Here is a 27,805-nt window from a genome sequence, read left to right as displayed (position 1 = left end):
AGGGTGCTAATCCTATAGGAGAGGTCACAGCAGCACAGAGGATGTCAGGAGAGGAGGGTGCTAATCCTATAGGAGAGGTCCCAGCAGCACAGAGGATGTCAGGAGAGGGGAGTGCTAATCTATAGGAGAGGTCACAGCGTCCCAGCAGCACAGAGGATGTCAGGAGAGGAGGGTGCTGATCTATAGGAGAGGTCCGAGCAGCACAGAGGATGTCAGGAGAGGAGGGCGCTGATCTTATAGGGGAGGTCACAGGGTCACAGCAGCACAGAGGATGTCAGGAGAGGAGGGTGCTGATCTATAGGGGAGGTTACAGCAGCACAGAGGATGTCAGATGGCCCCCTCTTCCCCCCTTATAGATGGTCCCCCTCTTCCCTCTCCCCCCCCCCCTTATAGATGGTCCCCCCTCATTGCTGCCCCCCTTTATAGATGGTCCCCCTCATTGCTGCCCCCCCCCCTTATAGATGGTCCCCCTCATTGCTGCACCCCCCATATAGATGGTCTCCCCCCCCCCCACCAGATAACACACAACAAAAAAAACAACAACACAACAGTACTCACCTGCCATCCGTTCCCCTGTCGAGCCTCTCGGTCTGTCCCCGTCTGATGCGCGGCTGCCGGGGGTGTCCCGTCCTATCCCCGGCAGCGCGCGCATCAGAGAGCTCCCCGTGCGCCGGATGTCACAGCCACAGGCGCACGGGGAGCTCACTGATGCGCGCACTGCCAGGGATAGGACGGGACACCCCCGGCAGCCGCGCATCAGCCGGGGACAGATGGACTCTTGTGACCGCAAGCAAAATAATGCTTGCGGTCACAAGAGAGTCACTCGTAGTAGCGGATTATAATGTGGGCGGCGTGGCATGGGCCCCCCGGAGCCTCGGGCCCCGGGCGGCCGCCCAAACCGCCTATTTTATAATCCGCCACTGCCCTTATGTAATAGAGCCAGTGTCCTATTAGAATGTTGCTCATAATATATATTGATGAGCAAAACTCATAAAATTCATATCCAAACTCAATTTTAAATTGTTCAAAGATTTTTTTTAAAAAAGCTGGAGTCGGTAGATTTTTTTCGACTCCAGCCAAAACTAGTCCCGACTCCACAGCGCCGGATACTAACCTAGGACCACTTTCTGAAATAGTTTGTTCTTTCAGATCAGCTGGTGTCAGAAAGTTATATAGATTTGTAATTTACTTCTGTTTAAAAATCTTGTCTTCTAGTACATATCAGCTGCTGTATGTCCTGCAGGAAGTGGTGTATTCTTTCCAGTCTGACACAGTGCTCTCTGCTGCCACCTCTGTCCATGTCAGGAACTGTCCAGAGCAGTAGCAAATCCCCATAGAAAACCTCTCCTGCTCTCCAGATTGGAAAGAATACACCCCTTTCTGCAGGACATACAGCAGCTGATAAGGACCGGACGACTTGATTTTTTTTTTTTAAATAGAAGTAAATTACAACTAGCACCATTGACTCTTTAAGGTTTTCGGGCTGGGGAGGGGCAGCTTGATGGTGGTTGCTGTAGTAGTATGTGCTACGTGAGTTGTCTACAAGGCTATGAGAGATATCAGCCCAGGAAAGTACCAAGTGGAGTTGGATGGGGTTAGACTAAGGACCCTATTACATGGAGCGATTATCTAGGTATAATAGGGCTAGCGATTGGCCAACAAACAAGCAAACCCTCATTTGTCAGCTGATCTTCCGTTCTCACCTGCTGAAAAGTCATCAGTATAGAAGATGTGTGGCCGACAGATGGTTGCCAGAAAAGGCCACCCAATTGATCTAACCTTATGAGGACTTTGTAGAGGACCTCCGGCCATGTAATAGGGCCACAAGCCACAAATGACCTTCAGCAGGACTGTGCAAGTTAACATCTGTTAAAGGACCAGACGGCAGTGTGTAGTGTAAGGGTCGTATTCCAGGGGGTGATGGGGGCCCGATCAATAATGTAAACGAGCGCCGATCTGCTAGATCGGCGCTCGTTTACTGGGCCTATAACACGGCCCGATAATCGTTTAGCAATCGTTTAAACACCATATATTACCTAAGCATGTTGCAGGTCTTCTCCTTCTTTCTCCCGTTCCTGCACGCAACAACAGCTTGGTGCAGCCTGTCTGAGCTGACAGACCGCTCAGCCAATCAGTGGCCAGGACCGCCATGGCCAGTTATTGGCTGAGCGGTGAGCTCCGAAGCTGCTGGGCACGGGACCGGGAGGAAGTAAGAGTACGGGAGAAGCCCTGCAACATGTGTAGGTAATGTATGGTGCTTGTGAGATTGTCGTTCACCCGCTGCGCATCGCTATTCCACGCAGCGATGCGCAGTCGGTGCCCGATGATTTTAGGTTTGAACCTAAATAAACGATCAGCCGATGACACGATCATTAACAGATCGTTGTCTCTATTCCGCGGAGCGATAATCGGCCGATTATCATTTCGTAGAATAGGCCCCTAAGGTTAGTAGAAGGGATAAGCACAACTGATCCCAACTCGGAGTCCGATCAGCATTCGATTACCGATGGCTGAAGAAGTTGGATGCGGCCATAGGCTTTTTTTAATGTCTTCTGGATTCTCAACTTCTTCAGCCTCCAGTACTCAAATGCTGAACGATCATACTCGAGCATGCTCAACTCACGCTCAACTCTAGTTAGTAGCCCAGAAGGTTGGATCTGATTGGTTGCTATGGGCAACTGAGCCAGTTTCACGTTACACTATGTTTGATAGATCTCCCCCCCCCCAATGTTGTTGTTCTGCTTGGAAGGAGGAGAGGGTGATGCCCTCCTGTAGGGTAATGACCTCCGGCTGGACTCGCACCCCCTCCACTCTGGAGAGTACTTTGACTTTTCTCTAGAAGCAAAGACTATTTGTAGGTCGATAGTGATAAACAAGCGGAGCGGGAAGCATTGCCCGCTGGGAGTTATGTAACGTGTGGTGGTGTAGTCATCATTATAAGATCTTACCCCAATATCATTCATGTGTATGAATTATCTCCAGGCCTCAGACTCTCTCTGTAGGAAGTTCTGCAATTGGCGTGTTGCGACAGAGTTTCGCTGGTAACTCGTCCTGATCATTGGATCTGTCAGATGCTGCTGAATAAAGGGATTGCATAATATTATATATGTAATGGAGTCAATCCCCACAGATCTAGGTATAATAACATCAGTGTAATATGAACTACCGTATAGTGGTCTAAGGGCCGATTATGTGCAAGGATTTTGCTAAAAATGCTCAATCAGTCGATAAGCGACCTGTGTAGAAGTTTTAGCGAGGAGCGGGAAAACGGACGTTCCTCGGCTGATCGCATCCTTTGAGCCGGCCTTTTAATCATTGTTTTCTGGCCGAATATCTGTGGATATGAGGCCCATAGCGATGCATTTAAATGGCCGCACATATGATCCAGAAATCGTTCATGCCGCCTGCCTGCAAGATTAAGGGTCCTATAAGACAAAGTGATTTATCGACTAACGATAAACAATTGCTACCTGAAATCGTTCACCATATTACACAGAACAATAATTGTTAGTTATAATCGTTACTACAATCGTTTACTCCGTCTGATCCCAGCAAATGAAGGAACGGCGTGGAATTATGCTACGTTTACACGGAGTGATAATTCGCCCAATCAATCGTTTAACGATCTTGAAGGAACTATTTGGTTTTTATAACAATCAGCATTTAGATGAATAAATCGTTAGAAAAATCGTTATTGCGTCGTTTTTAAGATCGCTTAAGCCCATCTCACACACAGGGTGAATCTTTGAAAGACTGTTTACACAAAGCGATTTGCTAATTTTTAGCCAACGACGATTTGAGAACATGGTGAAAGATCACAATGAACAATCTCTCGCTCGTTGCTTGATCATTAGCTGTGTTTACACGAGCTGATTAACACTCAAATGCCACCTTTATCGCGAAAATTCGAGCGATATTCGTCCATGTAAACGCACCATTACACTGAACGATTAGTGAACGAATGTGAAATTACAGCGAACAACTAACAATGATTTTTAGGTTCAACTTAAAAGATGCGATTAACGACGCACAAAGGATTTTTTCGAATGTTTCCTGCATTCATGAAACGATTATTGTTTAAATTTGAGCGATATAACTATCTTTTTTTTGCACAATAATTGACCTTTGTAATGGGGCCCTAATTGTGCAGTGTAAAGGCACTGCAGGTGAGCGCTGATCTTGCTGATCTGTGCTACTGTTTGGTCATGGATGACCGAAAATCTATCAGTCTAAAAGGGCGTTAACTGCGGGTTCAGCAGTGTTTATAATTCCTATGGAGAATCAATCCGCTGTCACTCTGTTATTCCTATCCACAGGATTAGAGATCACTAGCTGATCAGCAGGGGTCCATTTTTGGGGATCTCCACCCATCAGCCAATAAATAGATAATGCTTGCCTGCCTTCCCGCTTGCTTCTCTGGGTTTTCGCCCGGTGACGGCCCCTTCTGCAAATCACTGGTTGCAGCGGGAATGAAAATCTGCTGCAAGAATGGAGTTCCATAGACTTAAATAGAAATCCCTATCACAGTGGGTTTCACTTAGAAAAACTGGCAGTTTGGAATCCACTGCTATGCAGTGGGTGTGAACAGGTCCCTAAAGCAGGGGCGTAGCTAGGATTCACAAGGCCCCATAGCAAAAATTTTTAAAGGGCCCTCCTCCCCTACGCACAACACAAAGCAATGTTATATCTATCTGCTTTACTGCTCGTGCACTGATAACCCCTGACCTCTGCATGGAGCTCTTCACATTTTCCTTTCCTACTTGATTGCCAGCTGAAGAACAGAGGTCAGAGGTTATAAGTGCAGTGAAGCAGAGATCTCCTTCTCTTCTGCTTGTTAACCCCCTTTTTTGTGTTGCAGCATGTAAGTAAACATTGGCTCACTTACACACTGCAGTACATAAGGGGTTAAGCAGAAGGACACGCGCTCTTACCTTCTCCCCAGGCCCCCCTCCTGCATGGGCCCCATAGCAACTGCCTACCCTGCCTCTATGGTAGCTTCGCCACTGCCCTAAAGCTATGTTCCCACTAAGTATAAATGACGGCCATTTTGTCTTGGATGGCTGTTAAACCACAGCAAATAACAGACATTATTTTAATGTTCAATCTGTTTTCAATATGCATGGTTCAAAAAAGTAACATGACAAAGGTCACCTGCGCTCTAAAAAATTTCTGAACCCACAGTGTATGGGGTACATAATAACCATCGCTACTCGCCTCTTCAGCGCTGGAAACGGGGAGGCCATTATTTCATTGCTATTTTTTTGTCATCAGTTTTGAAAATATTATACCAAAATGGAAATCTGAGGCTATGCACGTACCGTCCAAATGATGGCCGTCATTTAAACACAAATAAGTTTAGTTTACAATATATATTCATATAATAACGCCCATTATTTGCAGCTAAATGACGTCCAGCCAATAAAACCAGCTGTAATATTGACGGTGTGAACGTAGCCTAAAAGTCCGTCTAAAATTACGTCTCACATGGAATTTAAAAATTTTCTTGCATTTTACTCTGTGAACCTTAAAAAAAATTTGGTTTAAAAAATATATATTTGAATTAAGAAAAACAAAAAAAAGTTTTCTTCCATTCCGATCATCCAGTTTCTCATCCTGCTGGCGATTACGTTGGAGAAGGGAATAAAGCCGTCCTCTCAGTTTCCTCTTCTCCATGCAGGAAGTTAAAGCCAGCTCTATGTGCGCCTCTCGGCTCTGCCAAAATATGACTGGAATGTGTCTCTCTCCCTGAGAGGAGGGCGAGAATTTTTTTTTTCTTTGCCTGCAGTTCAGGAGTTTTGAGCTTGAGAGAAGTCAGTGTCTAAAACAACCCGGCCCTTGTACACCTGGCTCATGGGGGAAACCTGCTTTACTATTCATGGCATTAAATGGTGGGATTCTTTCATTTTTCCCCCCCTTCCTGGCTGCCACGTTTCCAAAACGGAGTGGATTAAAGCTAAAGCGGGAGGTTGGGGTGGGGGGGAGGGTACAGAAGAGAAAAATGTCTATATTGAATAACACCCGGCCTTCTGCTCCTTATGAATGTAGAAGTGAAAAGCTTATTTCCTCCCCGGGACATAACCGAAACATGAACTGTAAGACACACGTCAGTAGCCGTCAGCCCTGTGAGCAGGAAATCTGAGTAACCTGCATTTTTCTCTACATAACGAAAAAAAAAAATTGAAATCAAAATTAAATAAAATTCCTTGAATTCACATTTTACATTTTAACTTTTACTTTTTTTTTTATTACCTTTTGTTCATTAACTTATTTGTTATTAGTTTGGGCTTTTGTGCATTTGTTATTTTATTAGTGTTTTTTTTTTTTTTTTTTTTATGTTTTGTTTACCCCAGTAAGAGCATTACTCTTGTCCTCAGTTTGGGTGTGGTATTGCAGCTCAGTTCCTTTGAAGTGGATTATGCAGAGTTGTAATACCACACACAGCCTGAAGACAGAGGTGGAGCTGGTCTTGGAAGAAAGTAGCTGTGCTTTTTTAATCATTTACATTAGTGGAAAGGAGTTAAAGGATAAGTCTGGCGAAAAATTTTATTTAAGTATTGTATTGCCCCCCAAAAGTTATACAAATGACCAATATACACTTATTACGGAAATGCTTATAAAGTGCTCCCTGCACTTACTACTGGGTCAAGGCTTCACTTCCTGGATAACATGGTGATGTCACTTCCTGGATAAAATGGTGATGTCACGACCCGACTCCCAGAGCTGTACGGGCTGTGACTGATGGAGAGGATGATGGCAGAGGGATGCTAAGTGTCCCTCCAGTGCCCTGTGTCCCTCAGTGTCCCCCTGCCATCATCCTCTCCAGCAGCCACAGCCCGCACAGCTCTGGGAGTCGGGTCGTGACATCATCATGTTATGCAGGAAGTGACATCACCATGTTATCCAGGAAGTGAAGCCTTGATGCAGTAGTAAGTGCAGGGAAAAAAGCACTTTATAAGCATTTCCTGTAATAAGGGTTTGTATAACTTTTGGGGGCAATACAATACTTTAATAAAAAAAATTTGCCGGACTTCTCCTTTAAATATACAATTACCAACATCCTGTATGCCTTGATGTTATGGTGGCAGTAGTAGACTATTGACTCATCCACTCATCCAGTTTTTACATTTTCAGTCCTGTACAGACAGCTTAATATATAATAAAGCACAACAAAAAAATCAAGTCCCTCTAAAGATGGACCTTGTGCAGTGGCATACAGTGTCCCTATGTAGCTACTTTTATGGTGATGCATCAAGGAGCCTTATGTTCCCCCATTTATATAGGACTTGCTTCCCATATCACATCCAAAGTCGTGTTTTAAGACCAGGAAGCGTCCGGTCACCGGGGACTTGAGTGGCAGAATCCAGACGGCACAGCGGGAGTCGGGGAGATAAGCAGATGTTTGGGGGTTTTTTTTCACTCACCCCTTCCCTGGGTGTTCTAAAAAAATAAGTCCCTGACCCTGTTCTACTTTAAGAAGAGAGAGGGGACTAATTGAAGGAAACTTGATGTGGGATCAGACTTCACAGGATTTGTTGTCTGTTACCTTGGAGATGCATAGATCTGCATAGGAGCTGTAGAAAGAAAATTTTAAATGAAGAATTAAAAAAAAAAAATAGTGTGTTTAAATTCCACATCTTGGGGCCCTATTCACAGTTGTGAACGTAGCCTAAGAATGGTGGTATTCAGGCCCAGTTACCGTGAGGCAGACAATGTGCTCCAAACCCTCCTGTGAAAGTATCTTGTCCCTGGTAATATGATCTTGTGAGAAGATTCACCCAGACTCCTGCGTCCAGTGTTGTCTCGGACATTGATTGTCTGTTGCTAAGTAACCGTATAAAGAACGCATTCAAAGAAATATGGTAAATGTACAACTCGCAAAGTGTCAGACGAGAGAGGATTCTAGGAGAAGGTTAATTTCCCTGGTTGGGAAGAATTTCTCATCTATTTGCGGAACTCATCTATTTACAAGAACTTAAAATGGGTAAAACGCCTAACACTTGTTATAAAGAGCTATTCCAGGCATAAAGCAGGACATCAGCTGTACAGGGTGGAGGATTTAACCACTGTAATATTGCCAACTATAGACAAAAATAGAACTACTATAATACTGCCCCCTATGTACACGAATATATCTTCTATAATACTGCTCCTATATACAGGAATATAACTACTATAATACTGCCTCCTATATACAGGAATATAACTACTATAATACTGCCTCCTATGTACAGGAATATAACTACTATAATACTGCCTCCTATATACAGGACTATAACTACTATAATATGGTTCAGGGAAGAAAAAGAGTGCTGCACCTCACACCTATGGCTGATACTAGTACCTCTCGGCTGCATAAAAAACATCAGAATTCTGTATGTGAATTGATCAAGCCACACTGCCCCATGTACCGCGTGCAGGTATCTGATACACATGGGTCCCTACACTAAGTCCACACTGTGCCGGTCAGTGACCACCACCCCCGCAGGCGTGCACAGTCAGAGAAGGGAGGCCATGGAACGGCCCTGCAACCCCCATGCCCCCATGCGGTGGTGCTGGCTGGGTTTTGGTGGGGCTTTTTGGGTCTGGTCCTGTGACATTGGGGTTGCAGGGCCGTTCCATGGCCTCCCTTCCCTTCCCTGCACGTGCACGCTTTGCGGGGTTGGCGGTCGCTGACCGACACGGTGTGGAGTTAGCGTAGGGACCCGTGTGGACCAGAGGACCTGCGCGGTGGTACACGGGGCAATATGGCTTGATCAATTCATATACCGACACTTGGTGTTGATTTTTAATATAGGCCTAGCGGCATTAGTGTCAGCCATAGATGGGATGTACAGCCGTTCCATTCTCTCCAGTTCGTATAACTACTATAATACTGTTCCTATATACAAGAATATAACTACTATAATACTGCTCCTATATACAAGAATATAACTACTATAATACAACATGGAGAGAAAGGAACGGCTGCACATCCCATCCATGGCTGACACCAATTCCACTTGGCCTATTTTAAAAATCAACACCAGGGTGTCTGTATATAATTTGATCAAACCATAATAGCCCTGTGTACCACGTGCAGGTCCTCTGGTTCACACGGGTCCCTGCGCCAACTCCACAAAGCGTCAGTGACCGCCAATCCCGCAAAGCGGGCACGTGCAGGGAAGGGGGGCCATGGAATGCCCCTGCAACCCCGATGTCACAGGACCAAACCCAAAATTCCCCACCAGAACCTGGCCAGCACCACCGGTGGGGAAGGCTGCCCCCAAACAACACAAGTATGAATATGGTATTACACTCACCACTGCTGCTGACACAGAATGGGGAAGACCTAAGGTATTGACATGTGAGCACAGGCATATCCCGCTAATTTTGGTCATGTGGGTCTTATAAAGGAGTGCGAGCTGTTCAGAAAAGGGAGAACTGTAAAACACGACATGGAGAGAAAGGAACGGCTACACATCCCATTCTGTGAGAGCAGCAGTGGTAAGTGTAATATCATATTCATACTTGTGGTGTTTGGGGGCAGCCTTCCCCGCCGGTGGTGCTGGACGGGTTCTGGTGGGGCATTTTGGGTTTGGTCCTGTGACATTGGGGTTGCAGGGCCATTCCATGGCCTCCCTTCCCTGCATGTGCACGCTTTGCGGGGTTGTTGGTCACTGACCGACACGGTGTGGAGTTAGCGTAGGGACCCGTGTGAGCCGGGGGACCTGCACGTGGTACACGGGGCTAGGAAAGCTAAGTGGGAAAAACTAGCGTAGACAAGTGGGAAAGGTGTCAAACAATCTGTGGTGATCGGTGAGTGCACCTAATGTGCTTTCTGTATTTTTTTTTTTCTTATGAAATTGTTGGAGTTCCTCTTTAAGTCTCTGGGTCTTGTTTATATCTTCTGCAACCTTTCAGTAAAGGCATCCTAACTTATTCAACAAATTACCCATCTTCAATTCTATATTGATGACCAAGCCTTCCGTCCTCCACACATGGATGATTTCTTTCTACAGTCCTCCCATCCCTTTGGTTATATGCTGCTACATCTTCCCTCATCAGGTTCTTCTCGGTCTGTTCTGGTGCTTCCCCTGATCTTATTTGCTTTGGCAGCAGCTGCCTGGCGCTGGTTCCTGAAATTATTGAATATCCACAAGCCCCGCTCTGTCAGTTTTACGTAGTAAAATACCTGTAATAAAACATATATGGAGGGTTATCTATCGCCATTTGTCATCATCCATGGGATCGTGATATGTCTGATTGCTGGGGGCCAAAATAAGTCTATGGGGCCATTCTGCCTACATAGACATAGTAGTGAGAGAGGCACACAGCCTTGCATGCTCAAGAGCCGTTGGCCTGGGCACATTTACACCTGCTCGCAGGCATCTAGCAGGTGTATATTTGGTACTTTGGGCGCACGGCTAGCCAGATTCATTAAGAGGCGTGCGCCTATTAGTGACTTCAGCCAGAAAAGGGGGTGGGGCCTAATTTAAGACCGACGTATGACTACTCCGTTCTTAATAAATGTCCCCCTTAGACCTTGACTGAAACACTTTTCACATGTCAAAAGTTTTATGTATTTATTTTATTTTGATGGTTACAGTGGAGCACTTGGGGTCCTATTACACGGAGCGATTTTTAACGACTAATGATCGCAAACGAGATTATTTATTGTTAACCTGAAATCGTCCACCATATTACAAAGAATGTGCAATTACACTGAGCGATCAGTGAAAAAATGCGGAACTTGAGGGAACGAACGTGGAATTACAGCGAATGATTAACAATTTTAGGTTGAGATCTAAATCAACGTTCGTTGCCTGCAATTACACAGATCGATTATCCTTTAAATTTGAACAATAAAACGATTTTTCACACAATAATCATCCCGTGTAATGGGACCCTTAGGCCTGACCGTTGCATTTCCATTCTTTGGAGCGGTGATAAATGTTCATTGCGACAAATTATCAGGATGAGAGATGAGCGAACAGAGTTCGGGTTCGAGTCCATCTGAACCCGAACGTTCGGTATTTGATTAGCTGGGGCTGCAGAACTTGGATAAAGCTTTAAGGTTGTCTGGAAAACATGGATACAGCCAATGACTATATCCATGTTTTCCACATAGCCTTAGGGCTTTATCCAAGTTCAGCAGCCACCACTAATCAAATGCCGAAAGTTCGGATTCGGATGGACTCAAGCATGCTCCAGGTTCGCTCATCTCTAGACCGGATATTTCTGTGATTAAAGGGGTATTTCAGGTTGAGAAAGCTTTTGATATGTGGATCGGCACAGGGTAAAAATTAAATGATACTCGCCTACTCTCTTTCCCTCTTGAGTGCCTAGTCCTTTTTCTCCGTAGGACCTGCCCACTCGGTCACTCATTGGCCGAGTGGACGGGTCTTGTTGGGACACTTGTCTTGAAAACAGAAACAATCAGAAAATTGTGAAGGACCAGAAGGTGATGGAAGGAGAGTTGCAGGCTAGGAGGAGTAACACTCATTTTTTTACCCCCTAACCAGCCACATATTAAAAGTTTTATCAACCCAGAATACCCCTATAATTTCTGCATAGCTCTAAACACTAGTTTATCCTATCTGGACATGGTGTATAGTCTTTCTAGTTTCACCAAGACAAATCAATTTGAAAAAGAGTCTGACATCTCTAACCCCCTGATCAGCTGTTATCACAAGGGAAGCCATGTTGTGCCACCTATTGCCCCTACAGCGACCCCTACAGGGCAAATGTTAGCATTACAAGGCAGCCTGTCATATGGTGTTCTATCTATTAAGCCCATCATAGCGGGATCTGCCTTAAACAGGTGACATACGGGTATGCCGCCGCCGTATGCTTTCCTCTTCGCCATCCGTGTTTAATTTGGCTCCATAACAATATTTTACATAGAATATTTTGGGGAGAAAGTTATTTGGAGAGCGTTACCTGCAAATACCTCCAGGCTCCAGCCATAAATGTGACATAATCTGCACGTCTAATGAAGCTTTTCATTACTTGGTTCTGGGGCCGCGCCCGCACCTCGGGCCGCTAGTAAAATAATGAAATTTTTTAAAACTAATTAAATGTAATTAATGCTGACTTTAACTGTTTACTGGCGGCCATCAGATGGCTGACACTACTGTGCGTGTTTTACCTACAGTTATGATTTAGGCCGTGTTCACCCAACAATTTTAAACGGTCGTATTTAATACTCAAAATAACGGTCGTTGTTTAACATACTTTGGCAGCCATCATTGCCGCCTGTACATTATTCTAGTTCAAGTTAAATGATGGTGTGGTTTTTTTTTGTTTGTTTGTTTGTTTTTTACGGTCCATTGAATTTAACATTTTTTTTTTTAAAGAACAATGAAATTGAAAAAAAAACTGTCTGAACAACGCGAATTAAAGGTGTTGTCTAGAGCTACAAAAACATGGCCACTTTCTTCCAGAGACAGCACCACTCTTGTCTCCAGTCTCGGTGCATGTTTTGCTACTCCATTCCATTGAAGTGAATGAAGCTTAATTGCAAACCGCACCTTAACTGGAGACGAGAGATGCTGTCTCTGGAAGAAAGTGGCCATGTTGTTGTAGCGCTGGATAACCCCTTTTAATGTCATGAGTTATGTTGTTCAATGCGTTGTGTGAACTAACAACTGTTGTTTCCATTGACTTCAATTGGAATCACTGAAGACTGATCATGATAAAATCATGGCCGTTATTGACAGGAAAGACTTTTTTTTTTTTTTGTGTGTGTTAAAAAAAATATTTATTATTATTATTATTATTATTATTATTATTAAAACATTTTTTATATGTTTGAACTTTCCAAGCTGAAGTCAGGTTCCTTTTTTAGGCTGATTCTATATCTGTTTCCATTACAGGTCACTGCTAAAACTGCCTTCATCTTCATCTTACCTCAGTATAACAGCAGCCTCCAGTCTCTCGGTAAGCGGGCCTTCTATAAGTTACTACCGGTAGTTTGAAGTATAGTTAAAGGGGGTTATCCAGGATTAGAAAGAAATTATTTTTTTTCCTTCTTTGTGAAACAGCGCCAAACCTGTCCTCAGTGACTATGGGTACTATGACAGTTCTTGTATAGTCCTGATGGCTCTGCTGTTCATGGCCTTACAGGTGTAATGTCCTATTGCTGTTTGACGTTATGTAAGCTGCTGTGGTACTTTTTATACGACAATACACTGAATGTGTCCCGGCATTTGCTGTATCCTCTATCCTAGGGGGAGGGTAACACTGGGATATCACTTGGATCTTGTGGTAATTGTAGATCATAGACTAAATGGCAGCACAATGTCAGTCAGCTGCATGTAAGGCCAGCAGGATATTGTCATGTATTAAAAGGCATGGACTGACAAGAAAGGGATCTAATGTTACCACTTCACAAAGCATTGGTGCGGAGGCATCTGCAATGTGCTCTTCACTTCTGGGCATCGGTTCACAGAGAGGATGTGCTGGGGCTGGAAAGAGTACAAAGACCAGCAACCAATTCATACAGGATCAAAAGTATATTAAAAATATGGTAAAAAGCTATTTTATGTGAAATTGACTGGGGAAGACAAGGAGGCGCTCCGGAGGCAATAGGGTGACTTTTGTATCAAGACAATAATTTGGTTAATGCCAAGTGACTTTCGGGAGTCCCTATGGTTGATATTGCCATCTTGTTAAAGGGGTACTCCCATGTTGCTCATCGAGTTATACTTGTAGGGCTCAGAGTTAAAATATTTTTGTGCATATACAACCATTTGCCACTCTTCCCTACATCTCCTGATTATATATTTTTATATAGCTATAATGTAGACATACAGAGCTATAGTATGTATTTACTGTAAATAAAATAATAATAATAAAAAAATAAAATATATATATATATATATCTCAGGAGAAGGAGGGTAGTTTGATAATTGTTGTATTTACAAATATATTAAGGGCTATCCAGCGAATATCTTTTTCTTTCAAATCAACTGGTTTCAGAAAGTTTATATAGATTTGTAATTTACTCCTATTTAAAAATCTCAAGTCTTCCCATATTTATCAGCTGCTGTATGTCCTGCAGTAAGTGGTGTTTTCTTTCCGGTCTGACACAGTGCTCTCTGCTGCCACCTCTGTCCATGTCAGGAACTGTCTACAGTGGTAGAGGTTTTCTATGGGGATTTGCTACTGCTCTGGACAGTTCCTGACATGGACAGAGGTGGCAGCAGAGAGCACTGTGTCAGACTGGAAAGAAAAACCACTTCCTGCAGGACATACAGCAGCTGAAAAGTACTGGAAGAATTAAGATTTTTAAATAGAAGTAAAATTACAAATCTATATAACTTTCTTAAACCAGTTGATTTGAAAGAAAAAGATTTTCGCCTGAGTACCCCTTTTATACTGAGCCCTACAAGTATAACTATAGTAGGTGTGAAGGAAATTCCCTTATAACTATTGTATGTGTAACTTTACAGATCTGACATCAGTCTTGCCAGTCCTCACCACCTGCCTCATAACTGACTGTATAGAAAGTTCTGATTCCTCTTCGCTAGACCAGTGAAGCACAACCTGCGGCCCTTCAGCTGTTGTAAAACCACAATTCTCATCATGCCTTGTGGTTTTGCGACAACTGGAGGGCTGCAGATTGTGAACCACCATCTTAGGGTGCCTTTACACAGAGAGATTTATCTGACAGATTTTTGAAGCCAAAGCCAGGAACAGACTATAAACAGGGAACAGGTCATAAAGGAAACACTGCGATTTCTCCTCTCTTCAAATCCATTCCTGGCATCTCAGATAAATCTCTCTGTGTAATGACACCCTTATGGTGCGTTCACACCTACAGGATCTGCAGCTGATTTTCTGCTGCGGATCCGCAGCAGATCTGCAGCAGATTCCATTTAAATAACTGAACACAGCATCAAATCAGCACCATCAAGTCTGCTGCAGATCCTGTAGGTGTGAACGCACCCTTAGAGAGATTATATCCTAAGGTGAATAAGAATTAATCCTTCACGCTGATCTCTCTTTGCGTTCCAGATGGTGAGATCGTCTACTATCACTATGGTGCGAAGGATCTGGTCACCATATTGTTCTATGTTATCATTGCAATCATTCTGCACGCCATTGTCCAGGAATACATCCTAGATGTAAGTAGATGAACATTCTATCTGTCTATCTGTCTATCTGTCTATCTGTCTATCTGTCTATCTGTCTATCTGTCTATCTGTCTATCTGTCTATCTGTCTGTCTGTCTGTCTGTCTGTCTGTCTGTCTGTCTGTCTGTCTGTCTGTCTGTCTGTCTATGTATGTGTGTTTTCTCCATTGTGATACTTCAGGTTGCTTAGCAGCCACCACTTCCTGTCTGGGTGACCACTCTGTGTATGCATGTAGCCTCATATACTGAGGTAGTCACAGGAAGTATCGCTTATACCATAGAAAATACCACATTTTCTTTTCATGACCTCCACAGAAAATAAACAGGCGACTCCACCTGTCTAAGGTAAAACAAAGCCGCTTTAATGAATCCGGGCAGCTGTCGGCGTTTCATCTGGCCTCCATGTTTTGGAGTCTGTACGTTGCAGCGTCGGTGAGTACTGTAGTGACGTGGACTATTGGGGGGGGGGGGGGTATGGTGGACCCTTAATTCTATTAGAGACAATGGTTGTCCAAGATGGTGCCAGGCAGAGCTTACTGCTGTACTTAGGAGTCAGTACAGTACATGGTGTATGATAATAGGGGGTCCCTGTTGCATAGTTGCCATTATGGCTTCCGAGGTGTGGCACTGTATGATCTTAGTATTATGGTCTCAAAAAGACCTCAGACCCCAGAACTTATTCTCTCACAATGTAAAACAGCACATGTGCCTCATACAGGCAGCCGGCAACATTGACAGGTGTTATTGTAATCTGAAAGGTGATGAGAGGTAAGCAGAATTTTGAATGCAGCTCTGGATGTGTTTAAAATTTGAATTGCAAATAGTATTTGTAAAGTTGGGATTGTGTGTAGATTTATCCTGTGCGGTGATGAGATTGCATTTAACCCCTTATACAAAACATGTAAAAAATTATATATAATCTGTGTTCTTTTCTTTATCTCTAGGAAGGTTATTTATCCAATCCAAAGACCCTATGGGAAAGTTATCCTCATGTATATTTACCGTAAGTGTCGGGGTTATTTTGTGACTTTTTGATATGTTGCTACCCATGGTGAGACTTAACAATTCCATCCATACTTGTTATTATCAATCCAGTCTCCTTCCTCCATTTCTCAGCTGCTGTTTTCTGCTGAAAACAAAAAATCTGTGCGTGAGCTTTTCTCTCTGTCTCCCCCTCCTTCCCCCTCCCTCCTGAGACGGCTGATGTAAACAAGTCCCTGACTGGCTTTATCTGCAACATTATAGCTTCTTCGTAATGCTGGGAGTGTTATGAGGTCAAGTCGCTAATAAACTCACTGTGATTATCCCTCCCAGCATTACAAAGAAGCTACAATGTTGCAGATAAAGCCTGCCCGGTATTTGTTTACATCAGCCGTCTCAGAAGGGAGAGGGGGAGGAGGGGGAGACAGAGAGAAAAGCCCACACACAGATTTTTGCAGAACTTGGTGCCACTATATGTGTATTTATTATATATCATATATTTTTTTTTTTTTTTCAATTAAAGGTTTCAAGTGAAGTTTTTCTACCTGTTCCAGCTGGCATATTGGCTGCACGCCCTGCCAGAGTTATATTTCCAAAAAGTAAAGAAGGTAGGCTGCTCTATTTTTGTCCATCAATGTTTTCATTTTTATTTTTTTTTGTCTTTGTATGATGGAAGTATTTTAATGGAACTCTTCATGTTATGCTTGGTGTCTGAGGGGGGCGCTATGTGGTGGTGGGCATGCCACAGGTGTCCTTTTTGGCATTGTTGGAGAAGCAGCATGACACAGGGATTTTTACTGGTATGCCCTTTGAACCCATGGGTCATGCTCCGCCCCTCAGACACTAAGGGGGAGATTTATCAAACATGGTGTAAAGTGAAACTGGCTCAGTTGCCCCTAGCAACCAATCAGATTCCACCTTTCATTCCTCACAGACTCTTTGGAAAATAAAAGGTGGAATCTGATTGGTTGCTAGTTTGACTTTACACCATGTTTGATAAATCTCCCACTAAGAGCATACTAGTAAGAGTCCCTGTGTCATGCTCCTCCTCCAACAAGGCCAAAAAGGATACATATGGCATGTCCACCACTATAACCACCACCACCACAAAGTGGTGTCATGACCCTTTTCTTCTCCAACACCCAAGAGGATCTTGTGTCATGCTCTGCCTCCTCGGGCCCTGCTCTCTACTCTAGTAGGGGACAACTCGTCTGTTCCTGCACAATGGCACCAGTAGTTATGGCCTAGTCATGGGCCCTAGCCTTCATTGGTGACCAGGACTTGAGATGAGCGCAGCTTGAGCATGCTTTACTCTGAATGTGCAGCATTTGATTACTGGCGGCTGAAGAAGTTGGATGCAACCCTAGGGAGTCCTGGAAAACATGGATACAGCCTATGGCCTGCAGCCAACTTCTTCAGCCACCGGTAATCGTATGCTGAATGATCGGACTGAAGCATCTTCAAGTTGCGCTCATCTCTAACCAGGACCTAAAGTTTAGGTAGCGCATGTGAATGCACTGCACCAACCCTTTTCCTGAATTTTGGCACTACCAGGAGGTCTGATGGTGTCACCCGTGCGCCATGTTCTTTGTTGCTAAGCAACAGCCCAAATATATTTTTGTATACAAACAACAACAAAAATGGCTGAAAAAAGTGAACTGCACCTCCTGATCAGGAGTTGCAGTTCACTTTTTACAGCCATTTTTGTTGTTGTTTGTATACATTGTTTAGGTTAGGATAACTAGCACTCCTTGTCGTTATTGTTTGCGGTGCCAGCCCAGCTCTTTATAATATATACAAATATATTTTTGGTCACTACTCAGCAAGCGGTATTATTGGACATGTTGGTTTCCATAGCTGAACTGCCATTGTTTGACTGTTTGTCATCGGTCATGTGATTTTAGGATGTGAATTTTCTGGTACTTATCAGTTGCTGTATGTCCTACAGGAAGTGGTATTTTTTTTTACAGTCTGGAGAGCAGGAGAGGTTTTCTATGGGGATTTTCTACTGCTTTGAACAGAAGTGGCAGCAGAGAGCACTGTGTAAGACTGGAGAGAATACACCACTTCCTGCAGGACATACAGCAGCTGATAAGTACTGGAAGACTTCAGATTTTGGACATGTTGGTTTCCATAGCTGAACTGCCATTGTTTGACTGTTTGTCATCGGTCATGTGATTTTAGGATGTGAATTTTCACTGTTAATACCTGTTATCCTGAGGTGGCAGTCATCATAAGAATGAATGCACTTTACCCTAGCTAGTTCCAGAGTTAGTATAAGATGGCCCTATATAGGGTGGTGTGTCACTGGGTACCCATTGACGTCCCTGCTGCTTTGTGAACTTGACATAAGGACACGGTCTCCTTTATATGTGTCTGGGGAAGGAGACCGCTTGGTGAAGTAATGACAGCCCAGTCCCTACGGTCCCGGCCACTTGTGGTGAGCTCTGGGCGGATAATTACATTGTGTGTAGCTGGAGCAGGATGTGGACTTCACCACTTTGTCGGCTTGGCTATACATGCCGCCATTGTGTACAAGACACATGTCGCTGAGTGTATCCGGGTTGGGCTGTGATTTGTCCGCTTGTAGCCACTTCAGTATTAAAGCCAAGAAGCCGCGACGGCTTCTCTGAAGTAATCCTGCCATCACAGTATTGCTTAAAAACAGTAATAGGGTGAACTTGTGAGACTGCCAGAGTAGTGGCCAAATACCCATGTAATACCGCCATACAGAGCCAATGTGGTGGAGGCTTCATAATATACTGAAGGCCTGAACAGGTCACTGCCTCCCACAAGGTCACCCCGCTCCTCTCCTGCTGCCATCATTGCTCTAGTAAATGGATGGTTGTATAAGCCGGATGCCGGATATCAGAAGACAAAGTTCTGTGCCAACGTGTGTGAGGCAGGAATATATGGCCACATATAATATAATATAAAATAATAAATAATAAAAAGAAGAGTGTGTATGTATGTGTGTGTGTGTGTGTGTGTATGTATATGTATATATATAATATATATATGTATGTATGTGTGTGTATGTGTATATATATATATATATATATATATATATATATATATATATATATATATAAATAAATTATTTTTATTTTTTTTAAGCTTGTCTATAGATCTGTCTGAAACATTTTTTATATTTTCAGGAGGAAATCCCTCGGCAGCTTCAGTACATTGTACTTTATTTACTTCATATAGGAGGAGCTTATTTACTCAAGTAAGTATTGCTGCCATCGTTGCATTGTTTTAACCCATTTTTACACCTTGGTATAATAGGACATCAAAAGCTATGTCCTATGACTGCCCCCACGTGATCGCTAGCGAGAGCAGCTTTCCCGTTTGATCCTGGCAATTAAAGGGGTTGTTCACCCAAAAAAGTTATTTTAAATTAACTGGTGACAGAAATTTGTAATTTTACTTCTATTAAAAAAATTCTCAAGTCTTCTGGTACTTATCAGTTGCTGTATGTCCTGCAGGAAGTGGTATTTTTTTTTACAGTCTGGAGAGCAGGAGATGTTTTCTATGGGGATTTTCTACTGCTTTGAACAGAAGTGGCAGCAGAGAGCACTGTGTAAGACTGGAGAGAATACACCACTTCCTGCAGAACATAGAGCAGCTGATAAGTACTGGAAGACTTCAGATTTTTTTTTTTTTTTTTTTTTTATAGAAGTAAGTTACAAATCTCTGGCACCAGTTGATTTGTGAGCTTCCCCTTTAACCTATTCTAAACAGAGTGTATACCTGTGGAGAAGTCACTATGGAGGCAGCATGGGACCAGACAAAGGTGTCCAGGACTGGCTTTTGACAGGGTTCAGGAGCTGAGCTCACACCATCATCAGCAAATGTCAGTCCTAAAATAAATGCTGCTAAAAATGTAAGGATTGGCTATTAAACCCCTTGGATGCTGTTGTTGCTACAGACCATGGCATCTAAGTGAAGGGGGGTTCCTTTGCAAACCTATTAGCATCCCTTTAATAGTTGTGTGGTATGCTGGTGGGTTGCTATGGCATAAGCTGGGGACGTAAACACCCTGCTGTTTTATATTTTGGAGCCTATTAGGCTATACCAATAGCAGATAATAGGAGGACAGTCGGTCTGCATTTGTTGGTTTCAATAGAAAAACCTGTTGCAGTTGGGAAAGTGTTGGCCACCAATTACTCCAATGAATGACACTAATCTGCATCCATAATGGCTAGTAAATATGTGCCTGAAATCCAAGGCCACCTCAGGAAGTTCATTACATCTTGCACTTTTAGGGGCTCCTTAATAAAAACAATGGGCCACCTTGGTTGCAGTGTCTTTTCTCCACACAAAAACACAAGCAGAAAATAGTTGGCGTTACGAGCAGGATGTCGCCTCCAGAGTAACTTTCTTGCTTCTCTTTACAGTTTAACCCGTTTGGGGTTGATCTTGCTTTTACTTCAGTCGGTTGCGGAGCTCCTCTTCCATATTGCCCGGCTTTTCTATTTTACTGATGAAAACAATCAAAAGCTGTAAGTATTGTGGAGCATAACGTGACCAGTGGTACAATATTCTGGGTGTTACTTCTAAATTTTCAAGTTCTGTCAATGAATGAGTACTCTAGTTTATCATCACTTGGAGGAAATGACAACCATGAAAGTACAGTAGTCACTTGTCATTGATAGATAGGGATTGGGAGACGAGCTTTGATATAGATCCTCTATTGTTTAGGGCTAAATACGTCAAGTGATTCAAGTCTTCTTTGTGTTTCTCAGTTTTAATGCCTGGGCGGTGGTGTTTGTGGTCACCCGGCTCTTCACTCTCACCCTCTCTGTCTTGACCATTGGGTTTGGGCTTGCTAGAGCAGAGATCCACACGTTCAACCCAGACAAAGGCAACTTCAATACATTACTATTCAGGTAAGCTGTATGATTGAGATCACCTATATTCATATTCAATAATACTATGGGTAGGAACTGAGAGTTCTCAAGATTTTTTGGACTTTTATTAATATCAGAGTGGCCTTACTGGTTTCCTGGAATAGCCTTCTAAGATCTTGGACTTCTTTCTCCTCCAGGATGATTGTGTTGCTCATGATGTGCGTGTCACAGACCTGGATGATGTGGCGATTCATCCACTTCCAGTTGCGTCGTTGGCGAGAGTGCTGTAAAGAACAAGCTGCTAAAAAGAGGATTCCCGTAGCTGTGATGGCCAAGCAACAGGTCAAGATACTTAAAAGGGATTCAGGTAAGAGTCATAGTCTAGGACAAATCAACTATAAGCCTTTGTATTACAAAAAGAGGTTGCCCAATTGTGTCAGGGGCTTGGTGGCCCATTAGAGTTAGTGGCCATGGAACCATTGGTTGTCTATTTGAGAGGACAACATTTCCCGTTGTATTTTCTTCAAGATTAGACTTGCTTATATGTTGTTTTTTTTTATACTTTCTGGAGTTCTTTTAGGACATATGGAAAGGGGTTGGCCAAAGTTTTATTTAGAAAAATTTTGGTAAAATTTTTTTGTAGCTCCAGAACATTGCTCATTTAACTTGGGATTCATGTTTTTCTCTTTCCCTTTTTAGGTTATCATGAAAATGGGTTGATAAAAGCAGAGAATGGATCCACACCTCGACCGAAAAAAATCAAGTCTCCGTAATAAACAATGAAACATTTAAAAACAAAGCCAAACCCTTATGTGACAGAGAATCAGGGGCACGCTGAGGAACAGAACTAGAACTGTGCCCCAAATTCTGTCATCTTCTGTGCCCCCTTGGGCTAGAAAAAAAAGTGCCTTGTAAGAATCCTCATTAGAAACTTTTTGTTATGGTATTTAAAAATACTAAAATTCTGCTAAGTGCCGAACTTGCCTTCAACCCGTTCCTGGTACCCTCGAGCCTCGGAAAGCATACATTCCCTCCTTCTGGGCGGATTACAGTATTTCCTCTTCTTTACACCCTTGCACAGAATATTTTAGATTTTTTTTTTTTTTTTTCCTATGCCGATTATACAATCAGCCGTTCCATAAGGGCACTACCTCCATTCACTGCCCGTTCAGTGCTGTCATTGTATCCTACAACATACATATAAGCACCACTGTTGTGTGTCTTACCTTGTAGGGCTCCATGTTGGGGTCCTTCAATGCCTTGCCCTTTTTCATCTCCACTTTAACCAATCAAATTTTTTTTCTCTTTGAAAGGAAATTTTTGAATTTTGTTTGGAACCTAGCCATCAATTTTCACTGCAAATTAAAGAATTTAGGGTTTTTTGAGCTCCTCAAGGATCTGTCGTATGGGGAGTGGGATCTGTTGGCCTTAAAAGAAGCTCCTTCAGTTAGTAAGCGAAGTCTCCTTTAAATCTTCTGTCCTCCATTGGAAGTTTTTGTATGAACTGGAGAATTACAAGTACCTCATAACATCTGGATGAGCATGGTCAACCTACGACTGGATATAACTTTCAACGCAATAAACCTCACATGACCTAATCGACCTTGTATGCTGAAGGTCACGGAGCAGATATCTCATCTTTGGTTCCTCTGACTTCATGTTTGGACAACTCAGATCTTAGACTCTTATGATGGCTTGTGTTGCTATTAAGGAGCACCCAAGGATTATACATGTCTGGTGAATGAAAGCCAGTATGTCCTGTCCAGGATAAGAGGAGCGTGCCTCATATACTAGATTGGGCTGTGCTGCACTACCAGACACCATCATGGACTAGTCAGGTGCTGTTTTTAGACATTGCCTTATTGATCATCAATAATAATTATAACCACAGGTTAAATCTATATAATTGTGAGTAACACTGCAAGTACTCGTTTTGCATTGATCTTAAAAGAGAACTCCGGGCTGAGGTGATTTTTGGCAGAGTGCTGGGGAGGATGAAAGAAGTAACATGCTCTCACTTCCCCGCTCCAGCGCTGGTGCCGGTATCCCTCAGCTCCGATCCCCTGCTTCTGGGTCTGAGCGAGGACCTGGGACGTGACGTGTTAAGGCCAGTCAACGGCCATAGTGGGGTCATTCCTCAACCGCTAACTAGCTGAGCAGGCCTAATGCATCACGTCCCAGGCCCCCATGGGACCGGACCTGCGGAATACTGGCACCAGCGCAGGAAAGGGTAAGGTAACAACTTGTTACTACTTTCATCCTTCCCCTCCCCAGCACTCTGCTAAAAATCACCCCAGCCTGGAGTTCTCATTTGTTGTACTCCAGTCACATCTAAAGCTGCATTCAGAACATTACTGGGCACTATGATGTCATCTTGCATGCACCTAAAATATATATTTTTTTTTTTTGGGGGGGAGGGGGATAAAAAAAAAAAAAAAGAGAGAGGACATTACTCAGGTCACATAAAAATAAATATATTCCCCTGCCCCAATACTCCCCTCACCACATCTCTTCCCCCCCCCCCCCCCCCCACCCACATATCACACTGACTCTCACTGTCCCTGATCGTAATAACGCCCCATCAGCAACCATGATGTACTCGAAACAGCCGGGGATTAGGGCAGATGACTATACACTCAATGTTATTTTGACCCCAGACACGTACACTTTTTTTTTTTTTTTTAATATACCTATTAAATGGGTAGCACAAGCACATACCATGGTGATCCCAGAGGTCATCTCCCACCCACCCTGAGACTGGTGCTGCATCCTCTTCACTGGTTTTCTCTGCACAGTGACACATTGCCCACCTAGTGTGTGCACTCACTATCTATCTATCTATCTATCTATCTATGCAGCTTTGGATGTTACTGGAGCATAAAACATGACTTAATTTTAAAGGGAACCTGTCACTATCTTAGGACACTAAGCCACCAGTTTGTCTTTATTTAGCTTGAGTTTAGAATCTCAAACCAGCTTTGTTGAAGTCCGACCGTTCCTGCCATCATAAATTAGGTAACAGCAGACACTCGGCTTCTAGCATAACAGACTGTTCTATTACACGTGAGTTGTGACAGGTTACCTTCATTGCTTTAACCTGCAGCTCCAAAGGGGGGTTATTAAAACACAGCTGCTTTCTTCTGAAAAAAAACAGCGCCACATCTGTCTTTAGGTTGTGTGTGGTATTACAGCGGGGTTCCATTCACTTCAATAGAACTGAGCTGCAATACTGCACCCGAACTGAAAACAAGGGTGGCGCTGTTTAGGAAAGTAGCTTTGTTTTTTCTATTCTTAACAAGGCTTGGATCATATCTGACCAAACAGACTGACAATCCAATTTAGTACTATTAGATCCTGTTTTTAGAACAGCAAAAGAAACAACCAATGACTTGACTTTTTGGGAAGATAGGCTTATAAAAAGGTCTAAGGTGATTGGTTAGTGTTGTATCCTATTCTAGGGCCTGCATATGGCGTGTTACACACTGACCAATGCAGATGTTTACAAGGAATTTGGATCATGTGATTAGGCAGCGACATGTCAGTGCTTTGTGTTCTGCAGTGCTCTCTACTGCCTATTAGGGGCTATCCTATTGGGAATTTGCTATCCTTTAGGTGTATTTGTGGTAATTTAACACCCATAAGCACTCATGTTAAATTATAGAAGAGTGTAATGGATGTGTGTGTATAGACCCATATTACTGGTGTAAGTCCCAGTTGAATGTGGGTCTATGATTTGGGTAACAACTAGAGATGAGCAAACCGGGTTCGGGTTCGAGTTGGCATTTGATTAGCGGTGGCTGCTGAACTTGGATAAAGCTCTAAGGTTGTCTGGAAAACATGGATCCAGCCAATGACTATATCCATGATTTCCACATAGCCTTAGGGCTTTATCCAACTTCAGCAGCCACCGCTAATCAAATGCCGAAAGTTCGGGTTCGGATCGACTCGAGGTTCGCTCATCTCTAGTAACAACAAATATGGCAGCCATTTTCTTCTATTTTTATTCCCTGCCATTGGAAAACCCTCAAAATTCCCACTTTTGGGTGGGGTTTGCATATTAGCCACACCCCTTTGTATCCACCAGAATTGGAACTGCTGAGTAGGTTTTGTTTAGAACATTTTTCCTGTAAAAGTCACATTTTGTGTTGCTAATTCCAAAATTAGTTGCAGTCAGAACATGGAACCCATGGGAACCAATTATAAAAAAAAATCATCTGATTGAACTTATTGGGTTACTTTCTTAGCTTTCTAGGTGAGCAATGTAATTGTCCATATAACTTTTACGGTGGCTGAGAAGGGTCATTAGCACATAATTAAATCTGCCAAAAAGTTTTCCTAGCATGTCATAAAGGGAACAGAAGACCTTAAAGTGGTATCTTTTGATATCGCATTTCTAACAATTTCCCAAATCCAAACTACTTGAAGGACCGGTCAATCTGAGGATCAGTTGGGGAAACTTGATGGGACTACAGCACCTTTTTGAATCCCTTAATATATGAATGTAAATTTGGAAACTGAAAGGAACGTGGTCACTTTAATGGAACGTGGCATGCTGGGAATTTGACACAGTATACGATCTTGATACTCTATGTCCTGGGAATTTAAAGTGGTGTAGAGTCAGGGATAGCGTTGAGCGGAATTGCTGAACTGTTCGGGTTCTGCAATGTTCTCCAAAGTTTTTTGAACCCAAGTTCTTGGCATTTGACTTCTGGCCTATGGCTGTATCCAAATTTTCCCGGACTCCCTAGGGTGGCATCTAACTTCTCCAGCCGCAGGAAATCGAATGCGTAGTGTTTTGGTTCTGAGAACGTTGCAGACCCCAAACAGTTTGGCAACTCTGCTCAACACCAGTTGTGGCTTATCATCTTCATGAAACCATAATGTATCTACAGAGAACATTTTTGGTTGGATATAACTTTACACGGTATGGCTCTTCCAATTGGTTCCCCTTGAATTTCTAATCTTGCTTACTTTTTGAAGGTATTTCATAACTGCTTTCTTCCAGAAACAGCAAGTGGCTTGTGTGTGGTATTGTAGCTGCAATACTGGATACCACCCATGGACATATATGCAGCCATTTCTGGTAGGCTGCAGCCATGTTTTCCTCACCTTCCTTAAAGGAGCCTGCAAAGCACATGGTAATGACATCATCTTAAAGTGACGGGATCCTTTATTCTGTAAACCAGGTTAGAAATTTTTTTTTAGTCTGACAAAGTAGGTGAAAAATGTGGGGGTTGGTATGGTATTCTAGTTCGTACAATATATGTAGGTCACAAATCTCCTGCTGTAGCTGGACTACAACTCCCAGCATGCCCTGACAACTACAGACTGTTAGGCTGTGCTAGGAGTGGTAGTTCTGCCACAGGATGGACACTAGGCAGTATTGAAATGGTACCAGTTGGAAGCACTTTAATAGCACCATAGTTCTACACAGCCTGGAAGCAGTTACTGCAAGGCGTGTTTTACGGCACCAGCTGTTTTTTTTTTTTTTTTTTTTCCTGAGGTCATTCTGATGACGTAGCCTTAGTCGGCGTCTTCTTCGTCTCGTACGCCTCTTACATGTCTCCAATCAATGCACAAACAACTGTAATTCTACAACGGACCAAACAACCTCAAGGGAATCTGCGTGTTTTCACCGTTTGGCCTCCATCTTGTTCTCTTTAAGTGCCTTTATCGCTCTCCTCTTATGATGTTACTTTTTATGTTGTTGAACATGGGAAGGGGAGGGAAACATTTTATACGAACGACTGTTCAATTTTGTAAAGCGACAGTTATTTTCAGAAAATAAAAGGTGTAGAAGCAAACTTGTGTGATTGTTTGGATATAACATATTCTATATGTATAATTTCTTTCTGGACTCCCCACCCCCTCTCTACAACTACGACTACAGACCTCATAGGCTTCTCCTGCATTTATGTGGTTACTAGAGACCCTGGTGATGTCATTGATGACCTCACACCGATTACCGGTGCTGAGAAGGCCTGGAATCATGTGGAGGCCATCATTGTATACATATCACTGTTCAGCCCTGTGAACCAAACAGCAAAGGGGTGGAGTTTATGGAAACTTTGATAAAAGTGGACGTGGTTTAAAGTGACTGTACTACTAGGCCCAGGCAGAAGCACTGGAGGTGGGCCGACCCACCCTTAGTGGAAGGAAACCCTAGCCCCTCTATGATAGTGTTCCATTGATTCTAATGGAGTCACATCATGGAGGGGCTGGGGTTTCTTCCCACTAAGGGTGGGTCGGCCCGCTTCCAGTGCTTCTGCCTGGGCCTGGTGGTACAGTCACTTTAAAGGGGTTACCCAGGATAAGGAAAAAACAGATACTTTCTTATTTAAACAGCACCACCCCTGTCCTCAGATTGTGTGTGGTTATACAATTCACCTGCAAAACCACACCCAAACTGAGAATTTCTTTATTCCTTTAATAATAGGGTTATCTAGGATTACAAAAACAGCACCACCCCTGTCCTCAGGTTGTGTGTGGTTATACAATTCACCTGCAAAACCACACCCAAACTGAGAATTTCTTTATTCCTTTAATAATAGGGTTATCTAGGATTACAAAAACAGTGCCACCCCTGTTCTCAGGTTGTGTGTGGTATTACAATTCCGCTCCATTTACTTTAATGGGACTGAGCCGCCAAACCTCACACCCAAACAGAGGGCTGGAGAGGTGCTGTTTCTGGAAGAAAGCAGACATGTTTTTCTAAGTCTGGATAACCCCTTTTAATATTTGTATAATATAGAGTTACATAATTAGATTTTCACAGTTCTTAAAGGGGTTGTCCAGGCTTAGAACAACATGGCTGCTTTCTTTCCAAAACAAGGCCTCTTCTGTTTATAGTGTGGGT

General features: G+C 43.2%; 1 protein-coding gene across 4 annotated transcripts in view; it reads left to right on the top strand.

The window, feature by feature from the left end:
- TRAM2 (translocation associated membrane protein 2) overlaps positions 1-26,745 on the top strand; it is a 32,897-nt gene extending 6,152 nt beyond the window's left edge. For all 4 annotated transcript variants that reach the window (XM_069975960.1, XM_069975961.1, XM_069975962.1 and 1 more), the window contains 10 exons: positions 12,855-12,918; positions 14,998-15,107; positions 15,431-15,547; positions 16,060-16,118; positions 16,620-16,704; positions 19,255-19,325; positions 20,497-20,601; positions 20,845-20,988; positions 21,147-21,316; positions 21,649-26,745. In XM_069975960.1, the coding sequence (XP_069832061.1) occupies positions 12,855-12,918; positions 14,998-15,107; positions 15,431-15,547; positions 16,060-16,118; positions 16,620-16,704; positions 19,255-19,325; positions 20,497-20,601; positions 20,845-20,988; positions 21,147-21,316; positions 21,649-21,722 (999 nt within the window). In that variant the 3' untranslated portion in view covers positions 21,723-26,745. The remainder of the gene's footprint in view (positions 1-12,854; positions 12,919-14,997; positions 15,108-15,430; positions 15,548-16,059; positions 16,119-16,619; positions 16,705-19,254; positions 19,326-20,496; positions 20,602-20,844; positions 20,989-21,146; positions 21,317-21,648) is intronic.
- Positions 26,746-27,805: the final 1,060 nt, after the last annotated feature.

Source organism: Dendropsophus ebraccatus, chromosome 6 (assembly GCF_027789765.1).
Source record: "Dendropsophus ebraccatus isolate aDenEbr1 chromosome 6, aDenEbr1.pat, whole genome shotgun sequence".
NCBI lineage: Eukaryota > Metazoa > Chordata > Amphibia > Anura > Hylidae > Dendropsophus > Dendropsophus ebraccatus.
The sequence above is the reverse complement of the archived record's forward strand: the minus strand, read 5'-3'. Positions and strand labels throughout refer to the sequence as shown.